This window comes from Capricornis sumatraensis, chromosome 2 (genome assembly GCF_032405125.1).
Source record: "Capricornis sumatraensis isolate serow.1 chromosome 2, serow.2, whole genome shotgun sequence".
Classification (NCBI taxonomy): domain Eukaryota; kingdom Metazoa; phylum Chordata; class Mammalia; order Artiodactyla; family Bovidae; genus Capricornis; species Capricornis sumatraensis.
The window spans coordinates 64,987,085-65,002,887 of NC_091070.1; the positions used below are offsets into that span (position 1 = coordinate 64,987,085).

Consider the following 15,803-nt stretch of genomic DNA (forward strand, 5'->3'; position numbering starts at 1 on the left):
ACTTAAGCAAACCAATTTTGCCAATAGGTAACTCTTTTCAAAGTTAATATCCAGGTTCATTCTTATCTCTTATTATCAACATATTCCTTATTATCATCAACATAGCTTCATTTCCTTAGACCTTAAATCTGTGTTTACTGGCTTAAAAAAATTAACAGTAGTGGACTCTCAGAAGTCCAATAAGTAAAGCTACTTGGGTTGAAGACAGCAGAAAGAAGCTCAGAGCCTCTACCTTTGAGCCCCCTCTCCTCCCTGTATTGAGTCCTGAGACACCTCCACGGAAACCTCAGGGCTCTGTGGATGACAGTTCATAAACCACTTTCTTAGGCTTCTTAACTGCCAGTTATTGCCCAATTCTTCCACCAAAACTTGGCCATCAAAAAGTCTGGACATGAGTGTTATATCCTTCTATCTAAAACATTGAGAATTTCTAAATATTCCTGCTCTCTAGAGACTTGTTAGGACATTTATTTTAAAATAATATCCAAATAAATTATTGAATCTCTATTAATAATTTAAAATGATGAAAAATACATTGTTACAGAAGTTAGATTCTAGTCAAGGCTATGGTTTTTCCTGCGGTCATGTATGGATGTGAGAGTTGGACTGTGAAGAAGGCTGAGCACCGAAGAATTGATGCTTTTGAACTGTGGTGTTGGAGAAGACTCTTGAGAGTCCCTTGGACTGCAAGAAGATCCAACCAGTCCATTCTGAAGGAGATCAGCCCTGGGATTTCTTAGGAAGGAATGATGCTAAAGCTGAAACTCCAGTACTTTGGCCACCTCATGCGAAGAGTTGACTCATTGGAAAAGACTCTGATGCTGGGAGGGATTGGGGGCAGGAGGAGAAGGGGACGACAGAGGATGAGATGGCTGGATGGCATCATGAACTCGATGGACGTGAGTCTGAGTGAGCTCCGGGAGATGGTGATGGACAGGGAGGCCTGGTGTGCTGCGATACATGGGGTCGCCGAGTCGGACACGACTGAGTGACTGAACTGAACTGAACATAGATAAGAGCAATAAAAATTGCAGCAAGATGGATTTATGGAAAATAAGAAACATAAAACTTTTAAACATTTTCAATAAGGTGAGACAGCATGGGTTTTGCTCCCTTAGAAACATTTGAGATATGTAAATCTCTCCTACCAGAGAAAGTGAAATAAATTATCAGAGAAAGGAATACATTTTGGAAGTTCATTTTAGTACTACAAGTCTCTACTTGGTTTTTCACTGAGGCTCACCTCTGTAGTCTGGAGAGTATAAATTCCCATTTCCTATCTTATTTCTCCCATACTCAATAAAAATAAAACCTGGTAGTTTACAATCCATAAGTCTAGTTTTTATTTCTTTGGTTAGAAGAAAAAAATAGACAAATTATAAAAAAAATCACTGGTAAAAACACCCTTGTTTGTATATTCAAGCAGCAGACTTATCACAATTATATTAAATTAAAAAAATAAAATTTCACCCAGTACTAGTAGAGACTGTGACTGAGTTAACAGAAGAGCCCTAGAACACATATTTAAATGGTGGTGGGTATTAACAAGGGAAATTATGACCTCATCAACTTCTCCTTGATGGATAGATCTTGCTTTTCCTCTGGCACTAGGTCTCTCTACTACACTGTAAGGAAAGCTAATGTAAAGGCCTAGAAGAGTGAGCAAGGACCTTTCCCAGCTATTGGTCAAGACCTCCCAGGATTCAGAGAATGGTTTAAGAGTTCATTAAAATAGCTGTAGGGGACTTATTGCTCCTTCCTCAGTGGCACCTGGTTGGTTTATTGTAAGCACTGATCTTCTATGGAGAACACTGGCAAGTTAAACTGGATATTAGCCTGTCTCCAAGGACAATTAGCCTGTCCAGGTATGTTTCTGATTGCTTAGATAGATTCCAAACTATTTTGCCTGTTCCTGGCCATTTCTGCAGAAATAATCCTGGATAACAAGTGACAGTTGTTCCTCATCAGCTGAGGAGGTGGCTGGTTGGGCAAAGTCTCATTTTCATGAGGCTTAGATGAAGATGCAAGGGGTAATTTCATGGAGGTGCTCAGAGATCTCCTTGCATTCTTGAAAAAGATGCTAGAAGTGTTGTCTCTGGTGAAAATTTGCAAATAGACTGCAAAGCAAACATTTTGCCAAATGGTCATTTATGTCATAAAAGAGCAAAAATTAGCAACATAAAGTAGGTGAAAGACATAGGTCGGTTCCAAATAGCCTCACTAGCAGTGCTTTTTCGGAGAAGGCAATGGCAACCCACTCCAGTACTCTTGCCTGGAAAATCCCAAGGATGGAGGAGCCTGGTAGGTGGCAGTCCATGAGGTTGCTAAGAGTCGGACACGACTGAGCAACTTCACTTTCACTTTTCACTTTCATGCATTGGAGAAGGAAATGGCAACCCACTCCAGTGTTCTTGCCTGGAGAATCCCAGGGATGGGGCAGCCTAGTGGGCTGCTGTCTATGGGGTTGCACAGAGTCGAACACGACTGAAGCGACTTAGCAGTAGCAGCAGCAGCAGCAGCAGTGCTTTTTAGGTATACTCAGAAGACAACCCACTCCAGTACTCTTGCCTGAAAAATCCCATGGATGGAGGAGCCTGGTAGGCTATAGTCCACGGGGTCACAGAGTCAGACACAACTAAGTGACTTCACTTTCACTTTCAGAAGACAACATAAATTTCCCTTCTCTGATGTCACAAGAGTATATATTCTCTGTTTCTCAATCCAGGTCAAATTTTGACTGAAAGTAAAAAATCAATAATAGTAGGGAAAAAGGAGTTCTAAAAAAGCAGTCAACACTTTACTGATAACACCTTTAATGTTTTCTTCTGGAAGCTTCTTTGTCAAATATCTGATTATTATATCATAAGAAATAAGATCCTATGTGAAAACTTAGGCATTTGAACCTGCAACCAGCTTTTCTTAAAGACCTAGGTGTCTTGACTTAGAGGCAACACACAGGCGACACTTCAGTTCGCTTTGTAACATTATGGTGTCCCAGGAACTTAATGTTTGCTAAGGACTGAACTGTGTCACCTTCTCTTTTCTCCCAACCCACCCCTGCCTCATCCAGTCCTCCAATTCATATAAGGTGAAGTTGCTCAGTCATGTCCGACTCTTTGCAACCTCGTGGACTGTAATCTACTAGGCTTCTCCGTCCATGGGATTCTCCAGGCAAGAATACTGGAGTGGGTTGCCATTTCCTTCTCCAGGGAATCTTCCCAACCCAGGGATTGAACCCGGGTCTCCCGCATTGGAGGCAGACACTTTAATCTCTGAGCCAACCTTAATCCTCAATGTGATGGCATTTGGAGATGAAGCCTTGGGAGGTTACTAGGTTTTGATGAGGTCATGAGGGTGAAATCATGATGGGATTACTGCCTTTATAGGAAGAGACCAGAGAATAAGCTCTCTTTCCACCAGCCATGGAATTAAAAGATGCTTGCTCCTTAGAAGAAAAGCTTTGACAAACCTAGACAGCATATGAAAAAGCAGAGACATCACTTTTCCGACAAAGGTCTGTATAGTCAAAGCTAGGCTTTTCCAGTAGTCATGTATGGATGTGAGAGTTGGACCATAAAGAAGGCTGAGAGCCGAAGAATTGATGCTTTCTAACTGTGGTGCTGAAGTGAGAATCCCTTGGATGGCAAGGAGATCAAACCAGTCAATCCTAAAGGAAATCATCCCTGAATATTCATTGGAAGGACTGATGTTGAAGCTGAAACTCCAATACTTTGGCCACCTAATGGGAAGAGCTGACTCATTGGAAAAGATCCTGATTCTGGGAAAGATTGAGGGCATGAGGAGAAGGAGGCGACAGAGGATGAGATGGTTGGATGGCATCACTGACTCAATGGACATGAGTTTGAACAAACTCTGGGAGACAGAGAAGGACAGGGAAGCTCGGAGTGCTGCAGTTCGTGGAGGTGCAGAGTCGGACATGATTAAGCAACTGAATGACAACCACCACCACCATGTGAATATACAGTTGACCCTGCAACAGAGATTTGAACTGTGTGAGTCTGCATATACATGGATTTTTTTTCAATAATAAATACTATAGGGACTTCCCTGGCAGTCCAGTGGTTAAAACTTCATGCTACCACTGCAGGGGGTGCAGGTTCAATCCCTGGTTAGGTAACTAAGACCCCAGAGCCGACATGCTGAATGGGGCAGCCAACAACAACAAAACTATAGTACCACATGGTCGTTGGTTGGTTGAACCTGCAGATGCAAAATTATATGTACTAAGGGCCAACTGTGAAATTATACTTGGATTTTCCACTGCATGGGGGATGTCAGCACCACCAAGCCCTATATGTTCAAGGGTCAACTGTACAGAAAGGAGGGAGCACCCAGGAGTGGAACCTTGATCTTGGGCTTCCCAGACTCCAGAACTGTGAGAAAGAAATGTCTGTTGAGACACCCAGTGTTATGACAGTATGAGCTGAAAAAAGTTAAATGAAACTTGGTTCTGTCTCCCGGTTGCTTATAAAAGGGCAGGTTGGGGGAAGGGAATTGGGAAGAAAAATTAACAACAGACATTGACAACAAAGCTATTGCTTTAAGAGTTTTAATGGGATGGGGTAGGCAGGCACTAAGAGGGCTGGGTTTGCCTCATCAGTGGAATCTGAGAACTGCAGCTGTGAGCTGAATATGATCCTCCTAGACTTGGGGCTCTGTCTCTCTGAACCTGAAATAAAAAGTTATCATTTTGAAAAAGTAGATGTATGCAGCTTTTTGAAAAACCTCCAGACTATACCCATACCATATCCTTATTGAAATCTCCCATGAAACACCCATCTCATCCCAGAAACAACCACTAGTGATGGCTCCCTGACTATGCAGTGAGCAGGATACAAGGTTCAGGCAACTTTAGGAATTACTATATGAATCTCTGTTGTCTCTAACAAACAGAGGGTACAAAACCTTAAGTTCCTATTAGTCATCTCAATTCTAAGTGACAAGGAGGACATTAAAAATACATTAAAATGAAGTTCAGCTCAGAATTTGAGGGTGATCTCCCCAAACATACACGTGCATGCATTTGCCTGAGATCAGAGTATGTGGATTTCCTGCACAGCACTGTTAATTCCAATAACTGAACGTGGAGTTTGTTCCACAAGGTCCTCAAAGTTCTTGGTCTTGGGAGCCGTGCTGCTGACATCCCAGATCACTTGCCCTTGCTTGTCTGACTCCTCAGCTCCCTTCTGAGTCACATGCTGTCTTGTGCTAAGCTCCCGTGGGTCTCCCTGGACTACGGCTTCTTTTTCTTTGAAGGCATACAGATCTGGTGGGCTCTGGTTCTAGCCCCTGACCTGAACGGCACTGTCCCTCATGTTCAGGATCCAAAGAGAGGTGTGTACAAAAAAACTCACCAATAGTCTTCTAAGAAGCCGTGTGAGAGGGTCCACCACTCACTCCATTGGTATGGAGCTGCACTGAGAAGCTGCACTTTGGCCCATATTGGTATTCTGAGTGCCTTAAGGTACTCTGCCTCGGCATGCGTCATCTAGACAGTGGATTGTTAAGGTGCTCAGCAGACTGAGAATCTTCCTTGGTGGCTGAGATGGTAAAAGCGTCTGCCTACAATGCGGGAGACCCGGCTTCAATCCCTGGGTCGGGAAGAGCTCCTGGAGAAGGAAATGGCAACCCATTCCAGTACCCTTGCCTGGAAAATCCAATGGACGGAGAAGCCTGGTAGGCTACAGTCCATGGGGTCGCAAAGAGTCGGACATGACTGAGTGACTTCACTCACTCACTCAGCAGACTGAACCTCCCCAAGAATGGAAAGGAATTCCTGCCTTGACCACAGGACAGCTGCAGCTCTCTAAGAGCAAGTGACAGGAAAGATGCTAAAGGAAGCAACCTGGCTGCTGATATTAGGGCTACTGACTCCTGGAGGGTCTCTTGTGAACTCCTTGGATTTCCTGGATCCACCTGCTTCTGCTGATGCTGAATACAGGATGCTGGCTGGGTACTGGCTATTAAACCACATGCAAATAGTGGTTGGTTCTCTAGGAAATAAATTAATGCTATCCCATATTTTCCCATGAAAAGCTTTCAAACTTGGCTACAAAAGGATGCCAAGTTTGGGAGACTTGGATCAGTAGTCAAGGAACTATGACTTTGAGGGTACCGTGAGCTATGAACTCAAAGGTCTCACAGATGCCAAGTTGGGTGGGAGGAAAATTCCTCTAGAAGGAGATGAGTGGTATAAGAAGCAGCACTAGGTTTTGAAGAAAGGCTAACCATCCCATCAGTGTAGTTAGGAGAAATGAACAAAGTGTGCTTACATAACTGGAAGTTGGGAACGGGGGTGGTGACAGAGAACCCAGAACTGCTGATATGACTCTAGCCCCTGTTTTGCATTCAGGCAAGAAAGTTATGTCAGAAGATTCTACATCTTTGAAATGACTAAAATCTCTATAACTTCTTATGGAAAGTAGTCTTCCTCACTGTGTCACTGCTCCTCCTGCCCCTGGCGGCTCAGACAGCAAAGAATCTGCCTGCAATGCAGGAGACCTGGGTTCAATTCCTGGGTCAAGAAAATCCCCTGGAGAAGGGAATGGCAACCCACTCCAGTATTCTTGCCTGGAGAATCCCATGCACAGAGGAGTCTGGCAGGCTATAGTCCATGGGGTCACAAAGAGTTGGGCACGACTGAGTGACTAACGCTTCCACTTCACTTCACTGGCTAAGTTAAGTGTAAGTAAGTAAGTGTTAGTTGCTCATTCGTGCCCGACTCTTTGCGACCCCATGGACTGCAGCCCACCAGGTTCCTGTGTCCATGAGATTTTCCAGGCAAGGATACTGGCGCGGGTTGCCATTTCCTTCTCCAGGGGATCTTCCCAATCCAGGGATCGAACCCAGGTCTCCTGTACTGAAGGCAGATTATTTACCAACTGAGCTACAAGGGAAGGGTAAGTTAAAGGCCTTACAAATGTTACAGAGAATGCTCTAATGTTGTGGGGCATTTTTGGTTCTGTCTTCTCTGAGGGGATTCCTTGGTGTAATGCTATACAGCACGTGACACAGCACCACAGGGAGCTTGCTCACAATGCTGCAGTGAAAGTGGGGATGTCTTCTCAGTATGCTCCACAGATCTGGGATTTGTTAGTGAGCTGATGGAGTTACTATCTAAGCTGTCATGGCACCGAGACTGCATGTCTTTACCTATGTTCTTCAGTGAATTACCAATTAAACCAGATTGGTCTGGGAGGCCTTAGAAGCTTCGGACACCTTTAGAAGATGGGAAAAGATCTGAAGTGAGGGTCAAGTTGGACGCATCAGCTATTTGTGAGCTCAGCCACACTTCTGAGCTCAGCCCACAGCACTTCCTCTGTGACTCGCCCATGGGAAGTAGTGTGAAAACCTGACAGATGAGAAAAAGCACTTAGGACACTGTTCTAATGTTTCAGTATGTAAGAACTGCCATGATCTGTGAGTGAAGCAGCTTCGGTAGGGGAACATTTGAGACTTATTCAACAGCAGAGACCATCATTCCTCTTGTTCACTCACATGAGGTCTGGCCGTTCACTGAATCTGGACCTTGCTTAAGTATAAACTGTGTTAACAGTGATAGAAAGAGCACAGGTACTTGACAGAGTCTACAGTCACAGGTGAAAATTCTGCTTACTAGCTATGACTCTGGGAAGGTGGTCTTTTAGACTTCAATTTCCTTATCTAAAAATTGGGGACAAGGCAATGTACCTCTTAGATATTTTCTAAAGATTAATTAAAAGGAAATAATATTTGTAAAACATCTAAGAAAGCATCTGATACAAGGCAATCTATATGTTGACAGTCATATTACTTTTAAAGTAACATTGTGTAGATAGTAAAGAGATAGCATGACTTCTCTCACAAAGTTTATTTTTGAAGCAAACATAGTTTAACTAGGCTTTGTAGAAATTCACTTCATTCAACCCAAATAAATATAGAAACAAAGAATTCTCTGTAGAAAATATTTTTTCTTACCTTTGCTGGTTCATTGATGATTTGAAACCTGGCACTGTCTTTGCCTGTTGTGACTGAGTCCAATAATGCCCGATAGGTAGACTTCTTGGAGAGCAGCTGTTTCTGACGCCTGCAGATAGGAAGTATACAGATGCCTGGGAATGATTCGTGACTCAGCCTCCAAAAGACTATATTACCATGTGGAAGTTATTAAGATTTCACTTCAACAATAAGTGAACTGGGCACAGGCAGTATATCAGTACTTCAATAAAGCACTAACAGAAGTACTTTAGAGAGCTAATAAAATTAATGAGTGCTAATACAATTAACTCCGGAGAAGGCAATGGCACCCCACTCCAGTACTCTTGCCTGGAAAATCCCATGGACGGAGGGGCCTGGTAGGCTGCAGTCCATGGAGTCGCTAGGAATCGGACACGACTGAGCGACTTCACTTTCACTTTTCACTTTCATGCATTGGAGAAGGAAATGGCAACCCACTCCAGTGTTCTTGCCTGGAGAATCCCAGGGACGGGGGAGCCTGGTGGGCTGCCATCTATGGGGTTGCACAGAGTCGGACACAACTGAAGCAACTTGGCAGCAGAAGCAGCAATACAATTAACAAAATAAGAGTACTAGTAAAATTGTTCACCATAACACTGCTCAAGGATGGTATTTTGTTCCCTTTATTGAGAAGGTGGGGCAGGTTTTTTTTTGGGGGGGGGATCTTAGTTCCCCAACCAGGGACTGAACCAGTGTTCCTTGCTTTGGGAACATGAAGTATTAACCATTGGCCTACCAGGGAAATCCCAAGGGGCAGTTGTCATAGGTGACATTTGTTAGCTTGTTGATTTCTCTCCCTCTTTCCATGAAATGTACACCTTAATAGAAACTTGGGAAATCCAATATAATCTAGTGGTTTGACAAGGTGACCGGGAGTTCACTATAGAATTCCTTCTAAGGTACTTGTTCAGAACTAAAATGATATGATCTTTCTACCTCTAGAGTAGTGTGAATAAATTGGAAAGTTGTATGATATAACGTTTGGTGACTTCAGTTTTAGGACCACATAGGGGTAGACACTCAAAAAAAAAAAAAAAGAACAGATTTTAAAGAAATATTTGTTGAGGCTCTGGGGAAACAGGCAATCATATATTGGTGATGGGAGTACAAAATGACACAATCTCTATGGAGGGATACCTAGTAATAGTTAAAATTTCAAATACATTTATTCTTTGACCTAGTAATCCCACTTCTGGAAATTCATTCTATAAATAGACCTGCATGTGTAGGAAATGACATACGCATAGCTTTCTTTTTTTTTTTTGGTCACACCATACCATGTGGCATGTGAGATCACCTGAGCAGGGATTGAATCCATGCCCCCTGCGTTGGGAGCATAGAGTCTTAACCGTTGGACCACCAGGGAAGTCCTGATATATGTACAGCTTTTCACTGTGGCAGTGACATTATAGCAAAAGACGGAAAACAACCCAAAGTCTAGCAAGAGGAAAGAGACTGAATAAATTATAATATAATTTACCCAATGGAATACTATACACCTGTGAAAATACAACCTCCATGTATTCTTGCAGAACCCTTCAGAATAAATTATTAAGCAGGGGAAAAAAAGAGGTAGGAAACATAGGTTCGATCCCTGGGTCAGGAAGATCCCCTGGAGTATGAAATGGCAACCCATTCTAGTATTCTTGCCTGGAAAATTCCACAGACAGAAAAGCCTGGTAATACTAAACAATATTACAGTTTATGGGGTACAGTACAGTTCATGGGGTCTCAAAGAGTCAGACACAACTGAGTGACTGATCATACATGCATAGATAGAAAGCTATATGGTGTAAGAATAGTTGTAATATAAGAACATATGCATTCACTAAAACAAATACTGGAAAGAGAAATAAATGAATAAACCTGGTTACTGTGTCACAGGGAAGGTGTGGAGTATTGTGAAAGGGGACAGGAATGAAAGTAACTCTTCAATGTGTTTCTTTTCATAGTATTTGATTTTTGAACCATGTAAAAGTATTAGTTCTTCAAAGATTCAAAAATTTAATATTAGTTTAAACACACTGATTTTAAAAATAAAATAGTGGATTTATTAACATAGTAATATTAATTATAATATATAGCTATACAATATAATTAATTATAATTAATAGTAACATATTAATTATAAAATAATACAATGGTAAGTTAAAGTAGTAAAAATATCTCCTGTCAATAAACTCTTGGATCACTGAATTTCCTAACTGACTCTTTCCTCAGAAAGTCAATCAGTTCTCAAAAATTTAATAAACATAAATTTTGAAATATTTTCAGAACTGTTTTGCCTAGGTCATATACTTCCTCTCCTTACCTGTAGAAAGCAATCTTGCTGCAGTCTTTGAAAATGTTTTTATCCACAGCTTCATCTTCAACACTAAATAAAAAGACATTTTAAGAAATTTGTTTTACACTGGGTGTGTGAATCCAATTTTTGTACCTTCTCTAACAATAATATAAACATGGGACATAAATCATTGTGATAACAAATTGCATCAAGGCCATAACATAATATGATAATGTATTTGTAATATTGTTTAGTAAACCACCCAAGGTAGACAACAAAACATGAAGTTCTGGGATTTCTCTGAAAACAAAAGAAAAAGAGCACTGTCACTTATGAGAAAGGGTTCTTTAAAAATAATGACTGAAGGCTTGGTTAAAACAATAAAATTTGAAGAAGTAAAAACAAAAAAACTTCAAACCAAACCAATAAAAACAACCCACCCACCTGTTTATTCAACAAAGTACTTTCAGAATATTCTTTCTTAGTGTTGGGCTGTGAGGAACATATGAAAGACGGTCTTCAAGCTTTCTTTGAGATCCTAACCAACATCATAAGTCAATCTGACAAACACTATAACAGAGGCATGCGTAAGGTGCTAGAATAAGCATATAAATAGATGAAGAAGGAAATCCTTTGCTTTTTAAGATGATGCTGACAATTTAGGGGCAATGTTTTTTAAAACTGAGTTTCCAAAAAAGCTATTTCTGGAAGAGAACATGATCAAGATGTATATATACTTCAGGATATGTATTTAACATACACCAATTAAAACAACTACCAGCTCTAAGAAATAAAACCACATTGATTTTCATGGAGACACATAATGAACACATCTGTAATAAGCATGTCCATGATTGTGTAGAAAGCTATTGACTGAACACCAATTTCAAAATATGAAAATGAGCCCAGACAATACCCTTGGCCATGGTTTATCACAGAAGTAATCAAATCCTTCATTGACTCAATCTTTGTTGCCGTTTCTTTTAATCAAGTGTGTAAAGATTAGAGAAATCTGCAATCCTTTTTCAGTTTTGAAGAATGAACTCTGCAATGATATAGGAAGAGGTGTATTTAGCTGAACTTGGAAAGCAGCATGTTTGAAATTCATGTATTAAGAGTTCCGATCACAGTTTTGTTAACCATCTGGCAAATATTTCATAAGGGGCTATTTATATCAATTAATTCTCTGGGGAATTGAGGATAGAAATTACGTACACAAACATAAAACACGCAAATAAGATGTGCAATTAATCACTCAATAAAGTCTTCAAATCCAGAATGCTGTTTTCAGCTACTATCTATCCCCTGCCTCCGCAGACCCTGGAGTCAGTTCCTGTTGGACCACTGGACCTTTACCTGATTTCCTCTTTCTCAGCTGATTCCATGGGCTTCCCAGTCACTTCACAGGGTCTCAGGTTTCAGGCGGTCTTTTAGACTGTCAGTCTTTCTAAATAACCAGCGCCTCACCACCAAGTTTCTGGGACTTGCAGCTCCTTAAGGAGTGACAAATCGTCACTTTCTCCTGGGATTTCTAGACTCCAGCTAGCGTTTCTACAGAGATTTATTTAGCAATTTTCTTCTTGGTTTTGAGAGGTTGATGACGAGCTCCCTTCCTTAGGAACCGAAAAAGGTTTTTGCAGCGGAGGAGGCGTGTACTCAAAGAGCCCTAGAGGACGAAAATCAGGAGCGTGAGAACCGGGAAATTGAGATGGCCTGCGGGATTGTAGCGAGGCTTCTGCACGTCCACCTCGGAGAGAGCCACGCCGCAAACACTGAAAACGGACCTGCCCTCTCCTGGCTTTCAGTTTTGAGTAGGAAGTGCCGGCCGGTTGGTGCTGGAGGTTGATGTTTTCCTGCCAAACGCTACATCACATTCTTCTGGACTAGAAGGGGCTTTTAAAAGGGGTTATCGACTACACCATCTATTTTAGGAATCGATTATACCCCACTACTGCCAAACTCCAGTGTTTGCTTAAATACTTCTGGAAAACTAAGAACTCACTGCTGCTGCTGCTGCTAAGTCGCTTCAGTCGTGTCCGACTCTGTGCGACCCCAGAGACGGCAGCCCACCAGGCTCCCCAGTCCCTGGGATTCTCCAGGCAAGAACACTGGAGTGGGTTGCCATTTCCTTCTCCAATGCATGAAAGTGAAAAGTGAAAGTGAAGTCGCTCAGTCGTGTCCGACTCCTAGCGACCCCATGGACTGCAGCCTAGCAGGCTCCTCTGTCCATGGGATTTGCCAGGCAAGAGTACTGCTACACGCTAAATAAGCAGCCAGACTTACGGCTTTCCCAGACTTCTGGCCCCAGCGTCTGATTTCGACTCAGAAGGGACGAGGACTGGGGCGAAAGGAAGGAGGAGAAAGCCAAACGCCGCACTGGGTTCTTCCCTGGTTCCCAAACCCTTTAAGGGCTAGGAGAGAGAAGGGCCGACAGACTCAGTGGTAGCTTTTGGCGATCATCCTAACAATCCAAGGTGACTAGGGTATGACAGAACGACACATGCGCAGTAGGGCTAAAGCGGCACACTAAGCCGCGACGACTGCCTGAGGGCGGGGCCGCTGAGTCGCAAAACAAACAAGCCGCCAGAGGTTGTGAGGACCCGGATGATCCCGCCCCCAGAGCAGAGCCGGAAGAGGGCGGGACGAGCCGGAAGAAGGTGAAATGCTTTCGGTAGGCACTCCACGGGTGTGAAGATGGCGGTGGCTGCGTGGCTGCAGGTGGTGCCTGTCATTCTTCTTCTCCTAGGCGCTCGAACGGCCCCATTGTCGCTTTTCAGTGTAGGGCCGGCACCTGTCGCTGCTGCCGAGAGGTCCAAGTGGCACATTCCGATACCGTCGGTGAGTGTTCACTTCAGGAGCAACTGAGACTGGAGGAACGAGGGGTGGGGCTACGGCGGCCTAAGGGGTCCATGAAGGTTCCACAAAAGTCCGCTTCCAAAAGGGTGGGATTGCCGGTAGCGTCCGTGTAGCTGCCTAACGGGAACTCACCTCCCTGGAGCGGGAAGCCGTGCTCTTCTGTGGGTAGATGAGCAGGAATGTAAGGGTCATTTCTGGAGCTGAGAGTGGCTGTGGATCGGTTTCTTATTAGCAGAGTCAGAGAACTTTTAATTGACAGACTGGAGACGTGTAAACTTGATGTATAGGTGGAGAATGGTTTCTCTTTCAGCTGAAGTTTTGCAGAATCTTGTGACCTCGGGTTGGATGAGAGGTATATGTAAATAGACATCTTTCTGGTTTTTTCCTCTGCAGTTTTTTGTTAATGGATAGTTCTACTTAGGAAGTTGGTTGATTTCGTTTGGACTTTGAAATGGTTAGTCTAAGCTCTGCCATGTAATTGGGTAGCCCAGGCATTTAAAATGATGTATTCACATGAGAATGTTCAAAACGGAATAAACAGTATGCTGAAATTTCTTATGGTAAGTTAGTCTTTCTTAAGGACAATTGACTAGATTGGTTGATCCTTTCTGCCTTTTATCACCCTTTCGAAAGCCCATTTGAGTTAGAACTGTAGTCCTGTGAGCCGACAGATCAGGTACTGGTTGGAAATGCCAAAAAACATTAGTCTTATTAAAACCACAGTGGCCTTTTTGTTCTGCTCTGCTCACTGGTCATAATACCTAAATCTTTTTTGAGCTTTTGATATGGCAAGAATTACAGCTTTTGGTCATTTTGTGAAGATCTTCAGGCTCTCAGTTTTAGGTATTTACTTGTTATTTGTAAAATGATTGATAGTTAAATCTGGCTGTGTGCTCATAGAATAGTTTATTTGAAGCACTGAAGGGTTATTCTGGATGGTGATTAGTGAGTAAAGGGAATTAACTGATGAAGAAATACCTTCCAGAAAGATTGAAGTTAGGTTAGGATTTCTAGCAGCCTTCCTTCTAGAGTCCTTGCTTCATGGCCTATGGGGAAAAAAATCATGTCTCTGCACCAAGCAGCAAAATCCTGCAGTTTTGTTATGACTGGATTTTACTAAACGGAAGGATATTGATGCCTTGTGTGTGTGTGTGTGTGAAGAAAACTAACTTCAACATTTTATAAATTTATGTTTTTGTATCAGTTATAGTCTGCCTTCGGAATTAAAGTGATTCTTATGCTAATTATCTCTCCTTTATCTTTGCAGGCAAAAAATTATTTTAGTTTTGGAAAGATCCTCTTCAAAAATACCACTATCTTCCTGAAATGTGAGTTTTTGCATTTCATGAAGTTTTTATTTGAATTTTTGAAAGATCTTTTAAACTTTTTAATTACCTATTTTCTACCTCTGATAATTGAGTCAACATAAATTCTGAAATTTAATAGTTCAGCACTATCTAGGTATAAACTTATATAGTGTGACTAAGGTCCTTCACTGAATAATCTTCAGAATATTTAACTTCTCTGAACTTTATTTTCTTTTCTTGTTTTTCTGGTGTTTGCAGTATATAGCAGATAAGTTGTTTTGGTCAACTGCATGAGTTTTAATCTGTTCTGAGTCATAGAGGTAACTGCTGATTTTGCTTTTGTGTGCTTGTTAGAAGTTTATTGGACACATGACCTAGGTTTGTCAGACCGTTGGGTCTGCACAAATATGTTCAGTAAAGCTTTTGTTTGCAGAAGGAGTATTTTACCACTTGGATCTTTGGAAGAGGAAGCTCAACGATAATTACCAGGAAATAGGGATTATGTAGAACAAAACCAGTCTGTCCAGTGGGAAAGCCACTGTATCTGAATCCAGAATACCCCATTGTTTATTATAGAAAAGCTTCCTTTTATTCCTGAAACTGGCTTTATTTTTAGAGAATGCATGATCATGGGCAGCTCCATTTCAAGATCAGGACTAAAAATCCAGATCGTCCATGTGTGTTCCTATGCATATTTCTCCTTGTGAAAGTGCAAAGTTATGTCATAGTTGGATGATTTTATTCTTTTAATCATTTAGTAAGTAGTTATTGAACACATATTATGTGCCAGGCACTGTTTTAGAAAGGAAGTGATAGAAAAGACTTTTTCTTTTAGTGAGCTTACAGTCTAGTGGGATGGGGGAGTCAGGTAGAATTTCTGTGAAGAATATACTGTTTTCATGAAAATATGATCTCTTGGCTAATGACTTAAGTTTGATTTAAATCAAATCTACTGTGACACGCTGGTCTTTCTTGTGAGGTTTTCTTACTAGAAAAGAAGAGCTTTTAGGGATAGCAGTATTTTGTCTTTTGGAATAGCCTGACAGCCTGTATGCTAGTCTGTCCTTTTATTATGTACGGTTTCTTTTTACCTGTGTTCTGTTCTAGTGGTTTTTGTAGTGGTTTTTAGCCAAGCTGCATATTTTGAAATGTCGATGTTTCTTTGTTTTTAGAAGAGTTGAGGCTTAAAATTGTCTTTCACTTTGTTACTTCTGTGTTTTCTTATATTTAATCTTGTCTCTGATTTTATGCTTTTGTGGTTATGGTATACTATAGATTTCCTTGAAATTGGCAGGACCATTTTCATTGTCTCTTAAAGCCATTCATTTAAAGTTCTATGT

The 15,803-nt window shown here is 41.7% G+C and overlaps 1 protein-coding gene and 1 pseudogene across 4 annotated transcripts in view; one reads left to right on the forward strand and one right to left on the reverse strand.

The window, feature by feature from the left end:
- Nucleotides 1–1,686: 1,686 nt before the first annotated feature.
- Nucleotides 1,687–12,733, reverse strand: LOC138073132 (uncharacterized; annotated as a pseudogene).
- A 260-nt stretch (nucleotides 12,734–12,993) lies between these two features.
- TMEM87A (transmembrane protein 87A) overlaps nucleotides 12,994–15,803 on the forward strand; it is a 40,425-nt gene continuing 37,615 nt past the window's right edge. For all 4 annotated transcript variants that reach the window (XR_011144422.1, XM_068964633.1, XM_068964634.1 and 1 more), the window contains exons 1-2: nucleotides 12,994–13,138; nucleotides 14,424–14,484. Coding sequence is in view for 3 of the 4 variants with exons in the window: in XM_068964633.1 (XP_068820734.1) it covers nucleotides 12,995–13,138; nucleotides 14,424–14,484 (205 nt within the window). In the remaining variant the exon portion in view is untranslated. The remainder of the gene's footprint in view (nucleotides 13,139–14,423; nucleotides 14,485–15,803) is intronic.